General features: G+C 43.4%; 1 protein-coding gene across 5 annotated transcripts in view; it reads left to right on the forward strand.

Annotated features, from left to right (window-relative positions):
- The window catches only part of mid2 (midline 2), a 277,273-nt gene that overhangs the window by 143,499 nt on the left and 108,251 nt on the right, over positions 1-25,523 (forward strand). For 2 of the 5 annotated variants that reach the window (XM_078211507.1, XM_078211506.1), the window contains exon 2: positions 1,150-1,751. In XM_078211507.1, the coding sequence (XP_078067633.1) occupies positions 1,206-1,751 (546 nt within the window). In that variant the 5' untranslated portion in view covers positions 1,150-1,205. Of the gene's footprint in view, positions 1-1,149; positions 1,866-25,523 lie in introns of all 5 variants that reach the window. The other 3 variants (XM_078211504.1, XM_078211503.1, XM_078211505.1) reach the window with 2 other exon arrangements.

A 25,523-nucleotide genomic window follows, 5' to 3' on the forward strand; every position in this document is an offset into this window, starting at 1 on the left:
ACCGATATCATAGAAATCATAGAAGAAATCATAGAAACCACTCATGCCTCAACCACTCATATCCTATGTTTACAATGAAATATCAATATTTGCTCCTCTGAAAGATTTTCTTTGTTTTGGGGCCGAGTGGGAACTTATCAGCTAAATAGTTTTAATACATTAAGGTCATTAGTTCCAGTTTTTTTTTCAAAACGAAATAAGTAGTTGATTACCAAACCTTTTCCCATTAGTTTGTAAGCCAATTGTTTGAAGCAAATTTCAGAAGACCAAGGCATCACCTGCACATGATTTTCACCACAATGAGACACATCTCCACTGGGTGCTTTTCCACCCTAAAAAGAAAAAGATTTGCCATGAGCATTTTGTAAGAAGATGCTCCCACACCTGTACACCCGCCCATGCCACTCCCATTTTCTCTGTTGAAATGTTGATTCCTGCTGGGATTGCTTAACTGCAGTGAGCACCAGTGGCCCTTCAATAACTTGTCTAAGTTCCCATGCTTTCCCTCTGAGACAGGACAGCAAATATTAGCAGGAAAGGAGAGTGAGTATCACACCCTCAGCGGATCCCCTTTTTCACATGATATCTATAGACAGACAATGTCCATTAGGAGTCAGCTGAGCTAGACAAAGACCATTTATTCCTATTTCATTATTGTCAAGCTTACACCATAAATTAATGTCAGGAAACTTGACATTAACCGAGCATTAAGCATAGGCCTTCAGATTCACTATTTCATAGAAATCATAGAAACCCTACAGTACAGAAAGAGGCCATTCGGCCCATCGAGTCTGCACCGACCACAATCCCACCCAGGCCCTACCCCCATATTCCTACATTGACGATGGAAACACTTGAATCTGAATTAACCTGCCCAATTTGTCTGGAGCTATTTGAAGACCCTCTGCTGTTACCGTGTGCCCACAGCCTGTGTTTCAACTGTGCCCATCGGATCCTTGTCTCTCACTGCACCTCCAACGAGACAATACATGACTATTTAATGAATTACTAAATGGGGTCTCCTTGACAGGGGTCTGAAACACTTTTTTGAATGTTACAGTTCAGTCAAGGGAAAGATCTTTGTCATGTTTTAAATGATATGTATGATCAGCTCAAGTTGATTCTTTTTCTTATTATTTATTCTTGTAGGTAGCTGACCAGCTTCCCTGGGTACCGCTGATGATGCAAGCTTGCTTTGCCTGAAGATGGAAACACTTGAATCTGAATTAACCTGCCCAATTTGTCTGGAGCTATTTGAAGACCCTCTGCTGTTACCGTGTGCCCACAGCCTGTGTTTCAACTGTGCCCATCGGATCCTTGTCTCTCACTGCACCTCCAACGAGACAATCCAATCGATTGCTGCCTTCCAGTGTCCGACCTGCCGCTATGTTATATCCCTGAATCACCGCGGCTTGGAGGGGTTGAAGCGGAATGTAACTCTGCAAAACATCATCGATCGCTTTCAGAAAGCCTCACTGAGTGGCCCCAACTCCCCCAGTGAATGTCGCCGTGAGCGATCCTACAAGGATCCTGTCACCATGTCCTCTGAGAAGGTCCAGTGCCAGTTCTGCGAGCAAGAGCCGCCGCGGGATGCCATTAAGACCTGTGTGACATGCGAGGTCTCCTACTGTGACCGGTGCCTCCGGGCCACCCACCCCAACAAGAAGCCGTTCACCGGCCACCGACTGATTGAGCCCATTCCGGACTCTCATCTCCGTGGACTAATGTGTCTGGAACACGAAGACGAAAAGGTGAATATGTACTGTGTCACGGATGATCAGCTGATCTGTGCCTTATGCAAACTTGTAGGACGTCACCGGGAGCACCAGGTTTCCTCACTGAGTGATAGATATGAAAAGCTTAAGGTACAGTATATGAAGATTCATTATATGAGACCACTTTTAGAAATCAACGCGGATTCAAATGTTGTAACCTGAAATTAGATTATCAATGACAGGATCGTTTAACCTATTTAATCTCAACCATTTTTGCAGAATTTCAGCCTTCCCAGTGCAGTTTTGAATGCCCACTGGAACAGGAAGGATGGCACCTCCACCAATGCAGCATTTTCTCATTGCTGCATTGCAGTGTCAGCCCAGATTATAACTCAAATCTTGGTGTGGGATATTAACCCATAGCCTTCTGCCCAGAAACGAGACTGTTTCCAACCACTATACATACATGAATGGCAATGCTTGAAGAACAACCTCAAGTGCATCGAAAGCTCCTTCAACAGTGTCACCACTTCGTTCACAATTAGGAAAAGTTTTGGCAGAGTGTAATTTTTTCCATTTTGTAGTAACTGCAGGACACCAGTTTAAGATTATTAGCAAAAGAACCAGGGAGAGGGTTACATTCTTCCTTTTACACTGCGAATTATGATGATCTGGAAAGGATAGTGGAAGCAGAGTCAAAGGGAATTAAATATATGTCTGAAAAGGAAAACATTTCAGAGCTATGGCAAAAGAGCAGGAGAGTAGGAGTAGTTAGATAACACTTCCAAAGATCCAACATGATGTACTAAATGACCATTTTTAGTACTATATGGTTTTGAGTTAAGCAAGGATTACCAAGACAAAACAATGTTGAAAATGTGAGCCTGGTGTGAGTTCTAAATTTCTCTTTGCTGATGAATATTAATGAAGCACTTCACTGAACAAATAGTCAAATTACAAAAGTAAGCTGAAGAAATATGTTCAAATTTTGAAACCCTTTTTCATTTAAAAATATCAGCCCACTTTACCTGGTAAAAGCTTTCTAAAGCATTTCACCAGATTCGTAAATAGAATAGACAAAAGGACATTCTTGTATATGGAAATCATATCACTTTCTTGAATATCTTGCCATTTTTTTCCCACAAAAAGCATCTTTTCACATCCAACCTATATCGGATCACCCTTTCTCTCCCTCCAACCCCATTTCATTAACACTGTCCAAGAATGACACGCTCTAATAAAAAGCACATTTGTTTATTGCGTTGCACTAATGGACAAGTCATATGCTTGGGGCCTGGTTGGGGAGGTGAATCTGTATAACTGTGCTCAAGTAACATCTTGGGAAGAAAAAAATGCACTTGCTTTTGCTGAATCCGGAACTGCGCTGCACTATTTGTGGGTTGTACTTTTTTCTTGAATTTTTGTTTGTCTGTTTGTACATGGTGTACAAAATGATATGGCTTTTGCAAATAGTGACACTAAGGATCCAACGTATTTCTGTACATGTTGGTAATTCTGCAGGTTGACATTTCCATGTTCTACATCACTTCTATTTGATCCAGGTTTCATCATTTATTCGTGCCAATCTTGTTCTTTTCATCACCTTATCTGTAGATTAAAAGCATGTTCTGAAATGGACTGTGTACTTAATGGAAGTAGCCGTTAACTGCTATTGAGTGCTTATCAACTATTTTCATAGAATCATAGAATTCCTAGAAGGAAGCTATTCGGCCCATCAAGCCTGGCCCTTTCCCTGCAACCCCATGCATTCCCTGCTAGTCCCACTGATGCTAAGGGGCAATTTAGCATGGTTAATCAACCTAACCCACACGTCTTTGGAGTGTGGGAGGAAACCAGAGCACCCAGAGGAAACCTATGCAGACATGGGGAAAACATGCAAACTCCACAGAAACAGTGACCCAAGCCGTAATTGAACCCAGGTCACTGGCGCTGTGAGGCAGCAGTGCTAACCACTGTGCCACCGTGCCCTCCCAACAGAAAACAGGAGGAATTCATAAGCCCAGCAGATTTTGTTAAACTGTTTTTTTCCTCCTTAATTACCCAAAAGATAAAAGTAAAAGTTTATGGGATAGAAATTTAGATCTAGTCCAGAGCTCGAACCCCACCATCCGGAGAGTCAACAGACCCAATGCCATTTCATGATCCAATGAACTTTGATTGGCAGAAGGCGGGTTTTCTGCCCACCTCTGGGAGGAAGCCCCACATTAGAGAGCTGCAGGCCCATTAGATTGGCTGGTAGCTCTCCAATCATTCCAAGAGTAGCGCTGGAGTGACCAGACGAGGTACTGCAGCTACCTAACTGGAACATATGCCTGGAATTGGAGGAAAGGTGAGTGGGAGGGGTTAGCGAAAGCTTGGGGGGGTCACCAGGGGAGTGATGGTGGTCTTGGGGTGGAGAGGGATGTCCAGCGATCACTGGTCCTAAAGGGAGGGTGTCCACAGTAGAAGGGGGCTTCTGATTGATGCCCCCACCAACCACCTCCTGCCTGAGATCAAATCTAGTTCAATTTTGGGTTCCCCACTTCCGATCTTTCATCTGCCCGCCAACCTAAAAACTGAGACTGGGAAGAGGCCATTAAGTGGTCACTTAAGGGCATTAACTGGGGCAAGGGTGGGCTTCCCTTCCAAAGTTGTGCCCACCTCAGCATAAAATCATGACCAGGTCTGGGTGGGTGGTGTTCCAAGGGGAATCCCATCCTTGCAATTTTCCACTATCTGTAGGTTCTCTGGTTCAATCCTTTGTGTGTCCTGAGTAAATTGATTTTCAGCAGTTCCATAAAAGTTGTCCTCCAGTGTCCTTGGATTTGCCACATAGCAGTTTGTAATGGAAATGTGAATGCCAATGTTGGACAAAACCAAACTTGACTATGGTAACTTCCAGTCAACAGCTTAATAACACGAGAGGAAAAGCTCCTGGAATGCAAATACTGCCTGTGAAACTTCCCCATGAGGCCCTGATTACAGAATAAGACAAAGTGGGGAGGTAGGTGGATGTCAGTGACTGGGTAACCTATATCTGTTGTAAATGCAGGGGGCTGGATGCCCAGCTAGATAAACAGAAGATATTCATTCATTCTCAACTAGCAAAGTGCAAACCAGGGATGAAACTTCATAAAATCCCAACTATTATTTCAACAGAGAAAGAGAGATTGAAGGAACTTTGTTTGAACCTGAAGCTCCGTAGAGTTAGTATGACAGTGAAACTGGATAGGTTTTCACAATTCCTTCTGATCAGACAATGTAAAACCACATGTTGCCTGCTGTTGGCTCCAAGGGTTGTTAATGATATGCTGTGGGTGTAGTAGAGGGTCTGAGGTCTATGTTCCATTGGAGTTTAGCCAGGTCTGGAGAACAATTCTAGCACATTAGCAGTTTCCTAGTATTGTTGTTGCCAAAAAAAAGTAGAAACTGTTAACGTTGTAAAAGTGGGAAAAATATATAGAATTGAACAGCTGGGAAGAAAGACAAAGTGGGATGCAACATTAAGGTCATGATGGTAGAGGTATCCATGTGTGCAAATACCAAGACCAGTTCCTGAGACTCCAATAGTACTTAGAGAGGCAAAGTGAGCTCCACTGTTGATCTGTGGGTAAGTGTACTGGTAGTCATGATGTGGAGATGCCAGCGTTGGACTGGGGTAAACACAGTAAGAGTTTTAACAACACCAGGTTAAAGTCCAACAGGTTTATTTGGTAGCAAATGCCATTAGCTTTCGGAGCGCTGCTCCTTCGTCAGATGGAGTGGAAATCTGCCTGAGTAAATTTCCAGATTTCCACTCCATCTGACGAAGGAGCAGCGCTCCGAAAGCTAATGGCATTTGCTACCAAATAAACCTGTTGGACTTTAACTTGGTGTTGTTAAAACTCTTACTGTAAGTACACTGCCCAGAGGGTTGCTGAACCATACAAACCAGTATAATAACAATACTGCAGGTCTGTGCTAATTTAGTACAGGATTCAACTAGGAGGTTGGGATTAGCACCTCCTGAGTGATAGGAGGGAAATAAATCACTCGGTTCACTCTCCCCATGTCAGATTCCTCAATCAGGCACTGAGTGTCTTTGATTAATGGACCCTGCCACCTGAGGTGGCAAGCCAGCCGCACTGTTTTAGCTGCCATACAACTTGCGTGGCAGCAGGCCGTCCTGCAGCTGGACTAATACCAGTAGCGGCAGGATGAGTTGGTCATTAATTCACCACTTAAAGCCCATGACAGATGGCACAGCAAACAGGGCGATTATGGGCCTTCCCGTCCAAGACGTTATTCTGGCAGAGGCGGGAAGGTGACCTGGTCCTAGTTTGTATCTTCCAGTACGTCACCATCCTGCCTAACTATATGCCTTTCCCACCTCCAAGCTCACCACCAGCAAGTGCAGACAATTCTTCCCTTGTGTTTTCAAGGGTTTTGGCACAATCACGGTGGCTGATTGCATATCCCTGAGGAAATTTCTGTTGTCAATGTCCCAACTCTCTTGATTGAATGAGGAATGGGAGAAAATTGGCACCTGTTGAATCAGTACTTTAATTAGAAAGGAAGACAGGAAATATAAATGGGCACAATTAAGCTCTTGTTGCAGAAGTGAATTCTTAGCCAGCTTTAGGGAGTATTCAAAATCAAGCCACAAATCCTATTTGATTCTTTTGTCATTTCAATTCAAAACATAACATAAAATTAGAAATTGATAGGTACAATGAAAACATTTTGTTTAATTCAATAAATGTAATTGTTGAGTAACATTGTGTGTCAGCTGCATTTTCCCTTATGATTTTCTGGCTGTACTGATGGTAACACAATTACTTTTGTTTTTATTTAATTCAGTCATAGGGCATGCAAATCGTTAGCTGGCCAGCATTTATTGCCCATCTCTAGTTGCCCTTAGGGGGCAGTTGAGAATCAATGTTAATGATTTCAAGTATTAAGAACAGCGGAAGCACAGACAGTAAAGTTATAGAATGAATCATAGTCATTAGAACAAAGAACAGTACAGCACAGGAAACAGGCCCTTCGGCCCTCCAAGCCTGTGCCGCTCCTTGGTCCAACTAGACCAATCGTTTGTATCCCTCCATTCCCAGGCTGCTCATGTGACTATCCAGGTAAATCTTAAACGATGTCAGCGTGCCTGCCTCCACCACCCTACTTGGCAGCGCATTCCAGGCCCCCACCACCCTCTGTGTAAAAAACATCCCTCTAATATCTGAGTTATACTTCGCCCCTCTCACCTTGAGCCCGTGACCCCTCGTGAACGTCACTTCTGATCTGGGAAAAAGCTTCCCACCGTTCACCCTATCTATCCCCTTCATAATCTTGTACACCTCTATTAGATCTCCCCTCATTCTCTGTCTTTCCAGGGAGAACAACCCCAGTTTACCCAATCTCTCCTCATGGCTAAGACCTTCCATACCAGGCAACATCCTGGTAAACCTTCTCTGCACTCTCTCTAACGCCTCCACGTCCTTCTGGTAGTGTGGCAACCAGAACTGGACGCAGTACTCCAAATGTGGCCTAACCAGCATTCTATACAGCTGCATCATCAGACTCCAGCTTTTATACTCTATACCCCGTCCTATAAAGGCAAGCATACCATATGCCTTCTTCACCACCTTCTCCACCTGTGTTGCCACCTTCAAGGATTTGTGGACTTGCACACCTAGGTCCCTGTGTGTTTCTATACTCCTGATGACTCTGCCATTTATTGTATAACTCCTCCCTACATTATTTCTTCCAAAATGCATCACTTCTTAAATATCATTAGTTAAATATTCAGTAATCCAAGATGTACTGATGGGGTGAAAGCAGCTTTCTCTTGTTCTGTTGGAGGGATGGCAATATATTAATGACAGTAAGAAGTCTCACAACACCAGGTTAAAGTCCAACAGGTCTATTTGGTAGCACAAGCCACCAGCTTTCGGAACGCTGTCCCTTCATCAGGTGAGTGAGGAGTTCTGTTCACAAACAGGGCATATATAGATACAAACTCAATTTACAAGATAATGGTTGGAATGTGAGTCTTTACAGGTAATCAAGTCTTAAAGGTACAGACAATGTGAACGGAGAGAGGGTTAAGCACAGGTTAACGAGATGTGTATTATCTCCAGCCAGGACAGTTAGTGAGATTTTGCAAGCCCAGGCAAGTCATGGGGGTTACAGATAGTGTGACACGAACCCAAGATCCCGGTTGAGGCCGTCCTCATGTGTGCGGAACTTGGCTATCAGTCTCTGCTCAGCTACCATCGATACGATAATGAGCCAAACTGGGAGATCAGGGCACCTGAGCAATGGCATCCATTTAGCTCAGCAGCCACCTTCGCAGGAAGGCTCAGGCTCAGCACCATTTCTCCCCTAGGTGTGTGGAATCCTGACTCTGTGAACTCAGGAGCCAACATTTGGCCCAAGATTGTAACAGTCTGAGCATTAGGTAAGGTAGCTTAATGATATCAGTGACTAGGGAGGGAATGGAGTTTGTTACGGGGACTAAGAGCAGTCTTTACAAAATCTGTTAGAGGAAATTTCTCCTTATCCAGTACTGGATGTTGGTCAAGCAGTGTGACAATTTATTGACAGTAGAGTGGTTTTAATGATATAAAGCATGTGGAAACTGACATGCTTTAATATGATGAAGGGATCCTGTGCACTGATAAGAATGTGAAGCAGAACAAGATGGCTACACACCTATTTGTCAGTAAGGCAGGAAACTTTTGGAAACTTACTGGATAATGTTTGACCTACAAGTACTGAGCCACATTTTCCCATTACTGGATAATGTTTGGACCTACAAGTACTTACCACTGTGCAAATCCATGTTTATGAGCTATTTAACACAGAGGGTGAAGGTATGTGTGAAACAGGGAGTTAGGCTGCCTTGGGCAACCTGAAGAACTGCATTCTTCCGGCAGTAAATCAGAAATTAGCTTTCATCTACCAAATAGGTATATTGTTAGTGTAATCAACATCATTCAGTGCTTTGCCACAGGTGGTATTCTGCTGGCATTTTGAAATGTAATACTGTAGAAGACTGAGACTAAATAACCTTGTTGACCCTGATATTGAGTGAGAAATTCAGACAAAATTCTGATATCAGGATTCATGCCCTTATGCCCCCCAAAAGATAGAATCTTCTGAACTAGTATTTGTGCAGTGTTTTAGGAGAAGGCATGCTCCTTCCAGCTCTACAACAGTGTTGGCTGCTACTGGCCGCAGTTTTGTTTAATGGAGGGATGTTTGTGCCTCACAGTGATATTCTCACAATGGTGACCAAGTGGGCAATAGGGTGGCACAGTGCCAGGGACCTGGGTTCGATTCCTGGCTTGGGTCACTGTCTGTGCGGAGTCTGTACATTCTCCCTGTGTCTGCGTGGGTTTCCTCTGGGTCCTCCAGTTTCCTCCCACAGTCTGAAAGACGTGCTGGTTAGGTGCATTGGCCATGCTAAATTTTCTTTCAGTATACCCGAGCAGGCGCCAGAGTGCGGCGACTAGGGGATTTTCACAGTACCTTCATTGCAGCATAAGCCTACTTATGACAGTAATAAATAAACTTTTTTAAAATGCCACAGTCCTGGCAGCCTCTTACTCACTTACCAACAAATCAGTTGGCTGTGCGTTTATCTGGATATTTGGCTAATTTTAGCTTATTATGTCTATACTTTGGAGTCACTTTTTCTTTTTGTGAAGCTGGCTCAATTCATTATTGCCTAAAACTGAAAAGCAAATCTAAAGACACTAGCCACAGAGTGCAAACACAAATCAGACAATTGTGAATTGTTTGTGCTTGGGTAACAGACTGTGGCTGATTTCCTGTTGCTGAAACAGCAGTGCATGCACGAGCAAGGGTGCAGAATCTAAAGTTAGAAACTGCTTTATCAGAAACAGTCCTGCTGGGGCACAGTAAAACCATGTTTAATGAAATCTGAAAATTATCATTGACATTGCAATGTTCAAGATTTGCAATATATTTGCTTCACCACTTTTCCCTATTTTCTTCGGGACTCAGAATTGGAAGTTAGTGGGATAATTCATAGAAGATTCATAGAAACCCTACAGTGCAGAAGGAGGCCATTCGGCCCATCGAGTCTGCACCGACCACAATCCCACCCAGGCCCTACCCCCACATATTTACCCGCTAATCCCTCTAACCTACGCATCTCAGGACTCTAAGGGGCAATTTTTAACCTGGCCAATCAACCTAACCCGCACATCTTTGGACTGTGGGAGGAAACCGGAGCACCCGGAGGAAACCCACGCAAACACGAGGAGAATGTGCAAACTCCACACAGACAGTGACCCGAGCCGGGAATCGAACCCGGGACCCTGGAGCTGTGAAGCAGCAGTGCTAACCACTGTGCTACCGTGTTCACTTTTTTAAAATTCTTGTTCAGGTTAATTGATCTTCATCATCTAAGAGGTGCAAATGCTTTGTGTGAAATAAGTTTAGAGAATTGTATTTCCTAATCTCTCCCCAAATTGTTAGTCTCACTCAGATTTCCCAAAAATGGCCAACATTATAAATGAAAAATGTCACACCGGTGTATGAGAGAATAGTGTTTTTGTAATTGAGAAATTTATTCTGATTTAACTTTGGTGTTGGGGCGGGGGTGGTAGGAATGCAAATTTGAAATTGTTGCCGTTTCCCAAAACTACCATTCCTTAGTTTCAACACAACTCAATGACTTATTTTATTGAATGTATTAACTTTATATTTAAGGTCCAAAGAGTAACTCATTCTGAATAAAAGCTGATGTTCTTGCTGCCTAAGTGTATATGGAACCTGTTAACACAGCTCATTGTCCTAGAGGCAGAAATACAAATGGTTATTAATACAGGTTTCCAGAATTACTTTACACCATTTTATCAAAGCTGGAAGCTTGCAATCTGGAAGGGATAGACGTTTAAATTTTCATTGTGTGGAGCTGCAGCACGCCAGGGACCCAGGTTCAATTCTGGTCTTGGGTCACCGTCTGTGTGGAGTTTGCACGTTCTCCCCATGTCTGCATGGGTTTCCTCCGGATGCTGCGGCTTCCTCCACAATCCCAAGATATATATACAGGTTATGGGGGTTAGTGGGATAAATACATGGGTTTATGGGGATAGGGTCTGGATAAGAGTCGATCCAGATTCGGTGGATCAAATGACCTCCTTCTGCACTGTAGGCATTCTATTGTTGTGGGAAATTTACCACTTCGGAGTCGGACTTGGAGTTTTCAACAATACAGTTTTATTTCGGACACAAAACTTTGGGAGAAAGCACTGGTACTCCGCAGTACTTGGCAGCTACCTTCTCAACTACACAATGGTAGTTGATCATTTTTATACCTTTTAGACAATAGGCAGTATGGACTTTAGCCTTTAACACATCGTTACAAGTTGAGTAGACAGATACGGACATCGATAGTTAACACATCGTTGCAAGCAGACAGCTACAGACATGGACAGTTAACATATCATTATTCATAGAATGGAAACATTTATGCAGTCTCTATCAATGACTGGTTTTGATCTATACATTCAGTGGCTGATCTTGTTACATTTATGTATTTATGTCCCCATCTGTGGCTGACCTTATTATCAGACTCATTGTTCTGGGTCTGCACTTATCTAAAGTGCCTCAAGCTCTGACCAGCTTCCTGCAGCAATTCAGATCCTGCAGGTTTTAACCTTTTGTGTAACTGTCTGTGCTAAAAGCCAGTGCCCGTTAATGTCCCTTCCCAGGTAACCATTTTGTGTGCCAGGCAACCATTTTGTGTCCATCACTTTAATTCCACCATAACACTATGATTCTATCAAAATCAAAAGGATTGCAGACACCAATGAAAATGTTTAAAGTTAACTTCAGCATTGACATCAATACTAATGTCAAAGCTAAAAATCTTTCCATCAGTACCAATAATGACCATGGTTACTGTAAAGTTGGAACAATAGACTGGGACTTTTTTCCCTGGAGCGTAGGAGATTTAGGGGTGATCTTATAGAAGTCTATAAAATAATGAGGGGTATAGATCAACTAGATAGTCAACATCTTTTCCCAAAGGTAGGGGAGTCTAAAACTAGAGGGCAGAGGTTTAAGGTGAGACAGGAGAGGTACTAAAGGATCCAGAGGGGCAATTTTTTCACAGAGGATGATGAGTGTCTGGAATGAGCTGCCAGAGGTAGTAGTAAAGACATGTACAATTATGTCTTTTAAAAAGCATTTAGACAGTTACATGGGTAAGATGGGTATAGAGGGATATGGGTCAAACGCAGGCAATTGGGACGAGCTTAGTGGTTTAAAAAAAAAGGCAGCATGGACAAGTTGGGCCAAAGGGCCTGTTTCCATGTTCTAAACTTCTATGACTCTATAATGTAACTTTTCAACACAATAATACATGCTCAACAATACCTAATCTCAAAAGTAATTTATTAAGCAAATTGGTTTGAGATGTTAGCAATGGAATACATTACAAGAGTGGCTAGACTTCAAAAGTACTGTAAATTGCATTAGGAGATTGATGTTTTGGAAGGCTCTAGATAAATGTTTCCTTTCTTTCAAATATTCATTTTAAAAATAATTCAATGCAGGTTATTTTGTAAACCAGTTATGCTTTAACAAATTTGAATAAGTCACAGTCTGTTTGTAATCAGTTTTGGGACTGGATGGAACAGTCAGTCAATGAGAGCCCTTCAGCAAAACAACGTGCACTTATATAGTGACTTAATAAACATTCCAAGGTGCTTCACAAGATTCAGAATTTAATACCGACACACACAATGAGATATTGGAGCAGATCACCAAAATCTTGGTCAAAGAGGTAGGTTTTACAGGATGTCTTAAGGAGTAAAGAGAGGCAAATATCTTTAAGGGAGGGAATGCAAAGGCTTAAGGCCTTGACAATTGAAGGCACAGCTGCCAATCATGGAACAAATAAAATGCTGGATGTTCAAGAGGCCAGAATTTGAGGAGCCAGTTACCTTGGGAGGTTTATATGGACTGGAGGAGGTCACAGAGATAGGAAGAATCAAGGTCCTGGTGCAATTTGAATGTAAGGGTGAGAATTTTAAAATTGAGCTGTCGCTTAACCAAGAGCCAATCTAGGTCAACGAGGAGATAGGGTTATGGGTGTATGGTAATGGGTGTACAAAGACCTCAACATGGTTTCAGTCCAGATCAGAATAATAGGATGAGAATCTGACTGCTACATGGCTGCAAAGTGTAACAAGTCTGGGCAGTCTCAACACAGATTCTAAATTGGCATGAGGCTCACAACACGCAAGTTCCTACAATAGTGCACAAATGAATCATCTCATTGAGTGTCAAGTGCAAATGTCACATCATTACAGAAATGGGAACTCCAAGGTTGTGACGAAGGATATTACTCGGGCAGCTTAATGCGAACTGTAGCTCAATAATAAATGCTAGTAATTGCCAATTGATACAATACGTAGCTGCACAATGAAAAGTATTGTAAGAAATAATTTTAGGAGATCGTCATTTTCATTCCTGATTATACTATGGCTGCAACTCCATACAATTAAAATTACAATGCAGATAATGCCTGAGTTTGGTTGGGATTTGGTGAACAGAATAACCTTCCCTCGCTCCTCCAAGCCCTCTTGCCTCCATCATCCATTTTGCCATTTAATCACTTCTGTCCCCACTCCTAATCTTCCCCTATTTCTCTGACACCAGGTTGTCACCACGTTGTCAATTCTACATATAAGCATACCAGCATGGGACTCAAAGGTTACCCCTCCAAATGAGAGAGCATTGTTTCTAAAATTCCAATTTGAGAGATGCTACCACTATTGAGGGAAGTTTATTATGCAAGTGAAGAAGGGGGGGAGACAAGCAAGGATATATTCTCCGGAGGACTGAGGAAATACCAGGCTCCGTTAAAGGAAATACTGTTGGTCATTGGTCCCTTTCATGTAGGACCATGATTGGAAGTAATATTTTCCCCTTCCACTATTAATTTTGTAAAGAATGATTAAAGAACAATATGCAAATGACAATGCCCCACCCCAGTAAATGCTTAGTCATCTTTCCTTGCGTGCACTTTGAGATTCTGAATCTATCTTTGACTTGAGCTTTATATTGTTCCAACTTCTTAGATTCAAACATTTTAAATTCTAACTTTAGAAAATGTTTCATGTTTTAGTCTGAGCTAGACCCCTCCCCACCAATTCAAAGTGGTTCCTTCTTCAGGTTGTGGAGCCAGCCTTTCACAAAACATGCTCAAGCTCCATCCATCCTGCATAAAGAGAATGTGTGTGAGATTCCTCAGAATGCTGACAGATTGCCAAACCAGCTTGCTAGGTGATAGAAAGGCTGACTGATCCAATCACCCATGAGGGTAACATCCTATGCTTCACTGGTGCAAGCTGCAATATACAGTGTATTTGAAGGGAGCTGATGTGGAAAGGCTTAGTTTAACAGAAACTGTCCAAAAACTAGGACACATGATTCTGGGTGACATTGGCTGATGCTGAAGAAGGTTAATACCTTAAAGACAAAAGTCATCACAACATATGCTAGAACACTTATCGGGTTCAATTCAGGATTTAATTTCCTCTAGTAGCCCACTGGTTAATGCATTTGTGTACGTTTATGCACTGTTTAAATTTCTACTGATTAGTGACTTCCTTAAAATAAGTACAAATAAATGTTAGACAAATACATTAACCAGTGCACTGCCAGTGAAAATTAAACTTGGGTGTATGATTCCTTTCTATCTGAGATTCCAAATAATGTTCTCCCATAAACTAGCTTCCCATGTTCCCTGACATTATCTTTAATGTCTGAGGACTCAATTTTGAAAAATCTACAATTGCATATTACAGATATTGTACTGAACTAATATTGCTGATTGACTGCAAATCTTGGAATCCAAAAAGCACGGCCAGGCTTTTGTTAGTTTGACAAAGGCTTACTAATGGATCATAAGGTAAAAATATTACATTGGTCAGTAATCCATTGGCTCCCAGCTAATTATAGGTTTTAAGAAAAAAGTACAGTTGTGAAATGTTGCACTGTCGTTCCCCATATCTGTGCCAGCAATATAACATTGATGTGTTTGGTGCTTCGTGAAGGCAAAAAAACCTGAAACAGATAGTTTGGAGAGGTCAGCAGACCTAAAAATATACCATGGTGAAAATCGATATGATGTTCAACCTGTAGCAAAGAATAGCAGGATTGCAGCCGCTCCATCGCTAAGATGTAGGCAGCAGGTTCTCTCATAAATATCACCGTTTCTTAAAAAAATGTTTTGAGTGAGGCTTGAAGTTATTTTTCGTGGGATTGCTAAGACTCTTGTAATGCATTAAAGCGATTGCCATCATCTGAATGGTAGTCACCACTTCAAAAGCTTACAAGATAACAATGGATGAGGAATGTTGGTTCACCATGCAGGGATCCAATATCCCTTTGGCTTTAGATGATTCCTGGGTGTTTCATGTTGATCACTCTTGAATGAATAAGGATTTCCTGGTATTATATGTCCTAAAAGTACATACTAAACGGTGATAACTGTTCACAAAAAAAAGAGGAAATTTCAGAACGGAACAATTGAAGACATTAATACAAGTCACATGAATATATTCCCAGCCAGTGAGAGGAACCAAGCAAAACAAACTCCCAAAGTTAAACCTATAGATTACTGCAATGTTCCTGATCACTTCCTTTCATTCGTTAACCCGTTTTCTTTCTGTCTGCACCATTACTCCATTTAGAGTCCTCTTGCTTCCTCTACTCTTTCTTCATCGCAACCTCCTTTTCAACATAAACTAAAGCTGAGGAATTTTCAAACATGAGAAACATACTTTAGGGTTTCGCAGCTGCAGAACCACTAGTAACCTCTCAAAAGCATTGGGGAATCCCAAACATAATGTCAACACTTGTTTTTGCTGTGAAATAGAGGTGCGAACACAGAAATCCAATATAAATAAGTCTTTTCTAGTTATATCTATGTATATATTAGGAGTTAGGAAGAGGCACACAGTCACAAACCCATTCGCCAGCTACATGGCCCACACATTAATCCCTGGTCAAGACACCCTCCCATGGCTCCTTACATTAACCCGTGGAATTAGCACCCACTTTAGGAGTGAGTAATCTAAAGTTTTCTGATTTTAAAATATTTAAGTCTTAAGCCTTTGTCATTTTTAATGGGAGGAGTGATGCTGGAAAGCTGATTCTCATATCTGACACACACACCTCTTTCCCTCACACATCTCTCTTTCTCCCTCACACACACCTGTGTCTCCCTCTCCCTCTTTCTCACATACACACACACTCACACATACACATGACCCCCCCCTCCACACACTCACCTACGTCTCCCTCTCCTTCTCACACACACACCCACATCTCCCTCTCTCACAGACATCCATGTCCCCCGTCTCTCTCTTTATACACACCCACATCTCCCCCTCTCTCTCTCACACACACACACACGTCTTCCCCCTCCCTCTCTCTCTCTCTCTCTCACACACACACACACACATCTCTCTCTCTCTCACACACATCTCCCACTTTCACACACACACCCACGTCTCCCTGTCTCACACAAACACACACGTCTCTTTCTCACACTCCAGGGTCCGCTCTTCCCATCACTTCAGTGTCCACACTCTCCTCTGGGCTTTGCAAACCTCGGTTTGGGAACCTCTGACACACTGTACACTCTGCTGAAGTGGGGATTGCGGCCCATCTAGTTTAAAGCAGACAATACAGTTTTTCGGCATACTTCCTGACAATTAATATAATTTGGTCATAAAAGATGATAAAGCATTTTACCATGCCTACCTTGAATAGGTGACCAGTGAACATGGTTGGTGTAACTTTTCCACATCAATACCAATGTCTTCCCATGATTTCAGATCTTAAACTGCTCCACTAAGCAGGAAAGGGGACAACCTGACCAAAAGGCACTACCTGGCTGCGGTAAACCACTGTTAAGTTTATTGCCTGTGTGTATGTGTGACATGCCTGGGCATGCCCCTGCCGGCCCTGCCTGAGACTCCTCCCTCCCTGGTCCAGGTATAAAGATGACTGCTCCCAACCCCCCTGCCTCAGTCGCCGGACCAGTTCATCAGCATGGGTGTGCTCCAAGTCTTTTGCGAATAAAAGCCTATTTGTTCTTGCATACAAACTAGTTTTTGCTTGATTGATAGTGCATCACTGGCTTCCCCCAGTAAACATGCAAGATTAGACTTCCAAATATGCAATTTGAACTTAAAATTTGAGGTTCCTTGTAATGGCATCCCATCAGCAGAAGAAGCCAGGGCCAAAAAAGTGCAGGAAGATCGGGTTTTTCATTTAATTTCTTGGAGAAGCAAGGGCCCGGTAAAGAAACCTTTGGCCTCCCTTTTGCCAAGCTTCTCAGCTGCTTTTCCTGACTACGATGCCCTCTTATAGGGACTGTTCCATTGATCGTCGGTGGAGGCTTCCTACATAATCATAGAATAGAATCCCTACACTGCCGAAGGAGGCCATTCGGCCCATTGAGTCTACACTGACCAGAATCCCACCCAGGCCCTATTCCTGTAACCCCACATATTTACCCTGCAAATCCCCTGACACTAGGGTCAATTTATCATCGCCAATCAACTTAACCAGCACATCATTGGACTATAGGAGGCATCTGGAGGAAACCCATGGGGAGAATGTGCAAACTCCACACAGACAGTGACCCAAGCCGGGAATCGAACCCGGGTCCCTGGCACTGAGTAGCAGCAATGCTAACCACTGTGTCACCATGCCGCCCTCTTTTCCTGTTGCCTGAAATCCCGCTCCTACCTGCTGGCTATCTGCTTCCCACTGGGACTCGGGAGTCTCAAATATCTTGGACCTAAGGCTGGGTAGGACTGACAACTTGCTGCCCACTTTGACCTACACCCGTAAAAACTAAAGCTCCCATTAAAAATAACATTGCTTATTCACTTTTCTGTGTTCTATAAATTCAAGTTTTTGAACTGTAGTCAATTGTAAAGCAGACATTAGGCATGATTTCACACCCTTATCCTAGCCTCCTTAGGCTGGAACCAAACCCCTCCCAGAAACTCTATTATGCAAACAGACAGATGTGCTTTCGGGGAGCAGAACTGGTTCTGCCAATTCCGATTGGATCTCAAACTGTGAAACATTGTATTAAAGAAAACCTATGCTTTTCCAGCCAGCAGCAGGGATAATCGTGAACTCAAAATTGCAACAGTCTAAATTTAGAATAATTGTTCAGAAATGACAAAATGTTTCCTTAGAAGCCAGGCTGAGGAGGGTTCCCTAACAACAAAGGTAGAATCTGTGGTGATTTAATTAATGCAGCTTCCTGCTACATTTCAAACAAAGGAATCTATAAACAAAGCTGACTTTAATTTTGTCTGCCAGCTACAGATATGCAAATAATCATTCTTTAAAGGCTTCACATCAAAATCTCTCAACAGCTCATCTTTAAAGCAGAAAAAAAGCCTTAGATAATGGGTAAGTGAGTTGTGTCAGAGTGACAGTGTTCTAAGACACTACATTTAGGTCACAATTTCCCCTCCCGCGGAGCTATATAGTCAGTTATCTAAGATCTGGAACTCCTTCCCCCTCACAACCCCCCACACAAAGCTGTTAAGGCTATCGGTCTATTGAAAATTTTTTAAACCGAGATTGGTCGATTGTATTAAGGGTTAAAATACCAAGGCAGGTAAATAGAACAAAGAAAATTACAGCCCGGAAACAGGCCATTTGGCCTTCCAAACCTGCACCGACCATGCTGCCTGTCTGGACTAAAACCCCATAACCTTCCAGGGACCATATGCATCTATTCCCATCTTATTCATGTATTTGCCCCTTAAAAGTCACTATCGTATCTGCTTCCACTACCTCCCCCGGCAGTGAGTTCCAGGACCCACCACGCTCTGTGTAAAAAAAAAACTTGCCTCATACATCTCCTTTAAACCTTGCCCCTCGCACCTTAAACCTATGCCCCCTAGTAATTGACTCTTCCACCCTGGGAAAAAGCTTCTGACTATCCACTCTGTCCATGCCCCTCATAATCTTGTAGACTTCTATCAGGTTGTCCCTCAACCTCCGTCATTCCAGTGAAAGTTTAAGATTTCAATCAGCCATGGTCTAATGTCAAAACAGGCCCCCTTTTCCTATGTATCATGTATCAAGTAGAATGGTTTCTTACAGGGTTGATTTTGACAAGAAGGTTAGTCATTTTTGGAACTTGAGAACAAATATGCATATCTGATTCTTCCTGTTGTTGTATAGTTCATCATGCAGTTTAAATGGATTATAATTGGTCACAAACTGGGTTATGTTACAGAACTACCACTGCAATGTAAGTGGCATGTGAAAAATCAGAGTGGCTGTAGAGAACTAAAGTTCCTGAAATATTCTTTTTGATGACTAGCTGGCATGTAGGCCAGGCCGGTTAAAGATAGCTGATTTCCCTTCTCCTAAGAAACATTCATGAACCAGATAGATTATTACATTAATCAATGATAGTAATGATAACCATGACCTCAAGGCTAATTGTCAATTCCAGGTTTATTCATTAACTGGAATTTCACCAGCTGCTATGGCAGGATTGGAACCCATAGTCCCCTGAGCCTGGGCCTCTGGATTATGCAAGTGACAATACCATTAGGCCACCATCTCCTATAAAGTTAATTGTCAATAAATTCATTGTGAGGAAAAGGCTACCAACTCAGTAAACAAAATCAATCAATAAGATTAAAATTATTCAAATTGATACCTACATTTCATCAAATGGTGAGAAACTTTTATGGAAGATGTTTCTTCAAGAAAATTTCAATTTTAACTTTTATTGTGTCATTTACAACTGCTACCCTCCACTCCCACCCCCTCTCCACCCCCATGAGGAAATGCTAATTGTATTTGCCAAGCTAACTGGAAGTACTGCGCACAGGCTCACTTGTAACTATAGGAAGTTTCTGACGTATTTGCTTGCATTGAATTCCGGTGAATGCCTTTTCTTTTTCAGATGTAAATCTTTTGTTTCTTCAGCTATCCAATCAAGGTCACACAGATTTCCTGACAACACACCAAAAAAACACTGTCTTCCCCTCACCCTGACAGGCTACATTTATTTCCCTCTCTTCAACTCTTGAAAATTGAGAGGGAAAGAAAGAATCAAATTCACCTCATTCTGGATAAACTTAGCAGCTGATCCAAGCAGGTTTCAATCCACTTAGGAATATTAGGATTTTGTTGTCTTCGACAAAGAACTGAGCATTGATTTTCATGCAAAATTCTCATTCAGACATAAAATTCCAATTCGTTCCATGCATCCGTCTTTAATTGCAGGTAGAGATAGCATCTGGTTTTTAGTATGTAATGCCCTAGTTTTGTCTCTTCTCAAGAACATCATGAAAGTAATATTTATGTATTGAAATAGGGAAATCATATTCATGCATGTACTCAGGATCAAAGATTGGTAGAAATAGATGTCCAAAGCTCATTGGGAGAATTTGCCTGTTATGCAAAGGAATGGGCGGCCGAGGGAGCTCACCTTAGGAAATAGGCTGAAAGGTCTAATAGTGGTCATCAGGCGAAGAGGCTTTGCAGTCACCCTCAAACAAAATGGAATTGTCCCACAGGCCTCTTTTGTAAGAGAACAGTATTTATTTTTTAAGTAGTTCATCTTTGGGAGTGAATCTGGGCTACGCTTCTGTTTATGATCAGCATGTTACGTCTGACCTCAGCTGAGAGAATTGCAGCACAGTGGCAATCTCACCAGACTGGTTATCCAGCAGCCTGGGCTAATGCCCCAGAGACATAAATTCAAATCTCACCTTAGCAGCCTGAGGAACTGAAATTTAATTCATGAATTTGAAATAAAATGCTTGTCTCGTTAAACAATGATCATTAATTATTGTAAAACTCCATCTGGTTCACTAACGTGGGAGGAAATCTGCTGTCCTTGTCAGGACTAGGTGTGACTCTTAATTACGAAATATCTGGCAAGCTACTCAGTTGTATCAAACCGCTGCAGAAAAGTTGACGATGGCAATTATGGATGGGCAATAAGTGCTGGCCTTGCCTGTGACACTCATCCCAAGAACAATGTTTTAAAAATTCTATGCTGGTCCTTTTTAACCAGGGACTCAAGAACTCCCAAAAATAGGGATCTCCTGGTTGATCATCCTCAACATTCCTCAAATACCCCAACACAAGGCTAAGTCCCAACCTGTCCTGGTCCAGGCCAAACCTCTGGCATTCCTAAACCCAAGGATTGCAGTGCATGTGTATAGATAGATATAAATGTGTAGAGGAAGTTAAACACACATATGTGTCATTGCTTTCACACCCAGTAATAGTTATGAACTCTGTGTATTTTAATATAGATGTTCTCAGCAACAATAAATGGCTATAAGGTAAACCAGGAAGTAGCTGTATTTTGTAGTGACAATGACCATTGTGAAAAGTTTGACATTTGAGTTCTCCAGTAGCTCAATGCTGTGTGTAGTTCTTCACCACACAGGTTGGGAGGGCTGTCGGTTTGATTCCTCAGCCCTGCTGAGTTGGCTAATAGAGATGACAGCAAAGAAGACTTCATTTGGCTCCAGGAGAGAAGGAAAGAAGTCTGGGTTCCTTCTGCTGATAGCTCTCATGTCACTGACTTGGGGTTGAGTGTTAATCTCATTTCAGAGACCCAAGCACAGAAATCTAGACTGATGCTCCAGTGCAGTTGTGAGGGAACGCTGTGGTTTCTGGGGGCGGTTTTATGCCCACATTCGCTGTGAGCTCAAATTGCAATGTGGGCGCAAAATCTCATGAGAATTGGAAAATTATATTCTCACTGGTGAGTTATTACATTTTCAGAATTACCCACCCCTTGCCAGTGACATAACCAGGGCAGGAACCTCATTTAAATGTATTTGAAGGACTTTCCTGCCGTATGTTGCCCCGAGGTAAGGAATTCCCTCTGTCAGAGAGGTTTACAACAGCTATGACAAAACGCAAATTAGTTGAGCAGAATCTGTCGGGGGCACAAAGTTATGTATAACTCTCGGAAGGAGAGGGATGTGCCTGGGCTGTGCCCTGGCACTGTCAGGATGACACTACAAGGGGGCCGTGCCAAGATAGGGCCCTCTGGGGAGCCTCATTGGGGTTTTCCCCTTATGTATGGAAGGATGCCCCAGTGCTTGTTTGAGCAGTGGGGTTGCTCATTGTTCGTGTGGGTGGAGAGGAGGGGGGAGTTACCCTGTTGCTTGTGTGTGGTGTGGGAGGGTGGAGGGAAATGGGGGAGTGGGAGGAGTTTCTTTTCAACGTAGATCTGGGCGTTGCTGGTTCCATCAGGCCTGCCTTGCCAGCGTGACAGTGGAAACCATGCCCCTAGAGTCTCTGCACACCAAGAATATCAGAAGATTTTTCCCATTATCTTCTGGATGAAATGTTAAATCAAAGCCCCGTCTGCTTTTGCAGAGGTATGTTAAATACCCCATGGTATTATTTTGAAGAACAGAGGAGTGTTCCCCAGTGACCTGGCCAATAACACTACAAAACCGAGCACTTGATTATTAACACATTGCAGTTTCTGGGACCTTACCATGCACAAATTTGCTAAGGTGTTCCTATATTGCAACAGTGTCTGCATTTTAAAAGTACTTCATTGGCTGTAAAATGCCGTGGGACATGCTGAGGTTTGTGATATGTGCTATGTGAGGAAATATTTCCTTTAACTATCCATGACTCCAGTTGGAACTAGAGCTAAAGATTGATTAAGGTTTGGCTGAAGGACTACCACGACGCACATAGCAGTATTGCAGAACAAAAAGCTGCCAGCGGGAACGGCACCAAGCAGGCTTTACTGTTGCTAACCACAAGCAGGGAAATGGTATGCTGGACCTCGAGTTCAGAGGAGCACTACCAACCCCTCAAAAGAGGGGTATCCTCCCGCCTATCACTCTGATCATGGGTCACCCTCCCCACACCACGCAGGCATGAGAGTGACCCGACTAGCAGATCCCTCTCAGGCCCCCACCCCCGCAGACCCTCACATTCAGATTCCTTCCTCTTCAGAGAACCCCATCAGCTTCCCTTTCTGCAATGCGTTTTGTCAGTGCCAACAACGCACTGCCTCTGTGCCGCGGCACTTTCACCCTGGCCTGGAGCCTTGGACCCCAAAGGGGCTGGAAAAGGTAGGTCCAGTGGCCATGTGCCCCTCTGCTGCTGCCTAGCTGCAGAGGAAGGATCCCTTAAGGATCCTGGAGGTTGGGTGGGCTCGGGACTGGTAGCAAGGACTGGCCTCTTCACTCCGCCCGAGTTGGGAGTGTTGTGGCTGAATGGCCTCTTCTAGCCCTAAAAAACCTGAAGATCACCCCTGACATGGTGATTTCAGTAAGAAGTCTCACATCACCAGGTTAAAGTCCAACAGGTTTATTTGGTAGCACAAGCCACTAGCTTTCGGAGCGCTGCTCCTTCATCAGGTGAGTGGGAGTTCTGTTCACAAACAGGGCATATAAAGACACAAACTCAATTTACAAAATAATGGTTGGAATGCGAGTCTTTAAGGTAATCAAGTCTTAAAGGTACAGACAATGTGAGTGGAGAGAGGGTTAAGCACAGGTTAAAGAGATGTGTATTGTCTCCAGCCAGGACAGTTAGTGAGATTTTGCAAGCCCAGGCAAGTCGTGGGGTTACAGATAGTGTGACATGAACCCAAGATCCTGGTTGAGGCCGTCCTCATGTGTGCGGAACTTGGCTATCAGTCTCTGCTCAGCGACTCTGCGTTGTCGTGTGTTGTGAGTCGCTGAGCAGAGAGTGATAGCCAGGTTCTGCACACATGAGGACGGCCTCAACCGGGATCTTGGGTTCATGTCACACTATCTGTAACCCCCACGACTTGCCTGGGCTTGCAAAATCTCACTAACTGTCCTGGCTGGAGACAATACATAGAAACATAGAACAACTACAGCACAAAACAGACCCTTCGGCCCCACAAGTTGTGCCGAACATATCCCTACCTTTTAGGCCTGCCTATAACCCTCCATCCTATTAAGTCCCACATACTCATCCAGGAGTCTCTTAAAAGACCCTATTGAGTTTGCCTCCACCACCACTGACGGCAGCCGATTCCACTCGTCCACTACCCTCTGTGTAAAAAAACTTCCCCCTAACATTTCCCCTGAACCTACCCCCCAGCACCTTAAACCTGTGTCCTCTCGTAGCAGCCATTTCCACCCTGGGAAAAAGCCTCTGAGAGTCCACCCAATCTATGCCTCTCAACATCTTATATACCTCTATTAGGTCTCCTCTCATCCTACGTCTCTCCAAGGAGAAAAGACCGAGCTCCCTCAGCCTATCCTCATAAGGCATGCCACTCAATCCAGGCAACATCCTTGTAAATCGCCTCTGCACCCTTTCAATCTTTTCCACATCCTTCCTGTAATGAGGCGACCAGCACTGAGCACAGTACTCCAAGTGGGGTCTGACGAGGGTCTTATATAGCTGCATCATTATCCCCGGACTCCTAAACTCAATCCCTCGATTGATAAAGGCCAGCACACCATACGCCTTCTTAACCGCCTCCTCCACTTGCGGGGCCGATTTTAGAGTCCTATGGATCCGGACCCCAAGGTCCTTCTGATCTTCTACAGTACTAAGAGTCTTTCCCTTAATATTGTACTCCTTCATCCCATTTGACTTGCCAAAATGGACCACTATGCATTTAACTGGGTTGAAGTCCATCTGCCACTTCTCCGCCCAGTCTTGCATCCTATCTATGTCCCTCTGTAACTTCTGACATCCCTCCAGACTATCCACAACCCCACCAACCTTTGTGGCGTCGGCAAACTTACCAACCCATCCCTCCACTTCCTCATCCAGGTCATTTATGAAAATGACAAACAACAAGGGTCCCAGAACAGATCCCTGGGGCACACCACTGGTGACCGACCTCCATTTAGAAAAAGACCCATCTATACACACTCTCTGCCCCCTTTGGGCAAGCCAGTTCTGGATCCACAGGGCAGCAGCACCTTGGATCCCATGCCCTCTCACTTTTCCTAGAAGCCTTGCATGGGGGGACCTTATCGAACGCCCCGCTAAAATCCATATAAACCACATCTACCGCTTTCCCTTCGTCAATGTGTTTGGTCACATTTTCGAAGAACTCCACCAGGCTCGTAACGCACAATCTGCCATTGACAAAACCATGCTGAGTATTCTTGAGCATACTAGACCTCTCTAAATGCTCATAAATCTTGTCCCGCAGGATCTTCTCCATCAGCTTACCAACCACTGAGGTTAGACTCACCAGTCGGTAATTTCCTGGGCTATCCCTATTCCCCTTCTTGAAAATAGGAACCACATCCGCAATCCTCCAATCCTCTGGCACCTCACCCGTCTCCATCGACGACGCAAAGATCATCGCCAGAGGTTCTGCAATCTCTTCCCTCGTCTCCCACAGTGACCTGGGGTACATCCCATCCGGACCCGGCGACTTATCTACCTTGATGCCATTCAAATACTCCAGCACAACCTCTTTCTTAAACCTCTTTGTTAACCTCTTTGTTTACACATCTCTTTAACCTGTGCTTAACCCTCTCTCCACTCACATTGTCTGTACCTTTAAGACTTGATGACCTTAAAGACTCGCATTCCAACCATTATTTTGTAAATTGAGTTTGTGTCTTTATATGCCCTGTTTGTGAACAGAACTCCCACTTACCTGATAAAGGAGCAGCGCTCCGAAAGCTAGTGGCTTGTGCTACCAAATAAACCTGTTGGACTTTAACTTGGTGTTGTGAGACTTCTTACTGTGTTACCCTGGTCCAACGCCAGCATCTCCACATCATGGAGATT

Source organism: Mustelus asterias, chromosome 4 (genome assembly GCF_964213995.1).
Source record: "Mustelus asterias chromosome 4, sMusAst1.hap1.1, whole genome shotgun sequence".
NCBI lineage: Eukaryota > Metazoa > Chordata > Chondrichthyes > Carcharhiniformes > Triakidae > Mustelus > Mustelus asterias.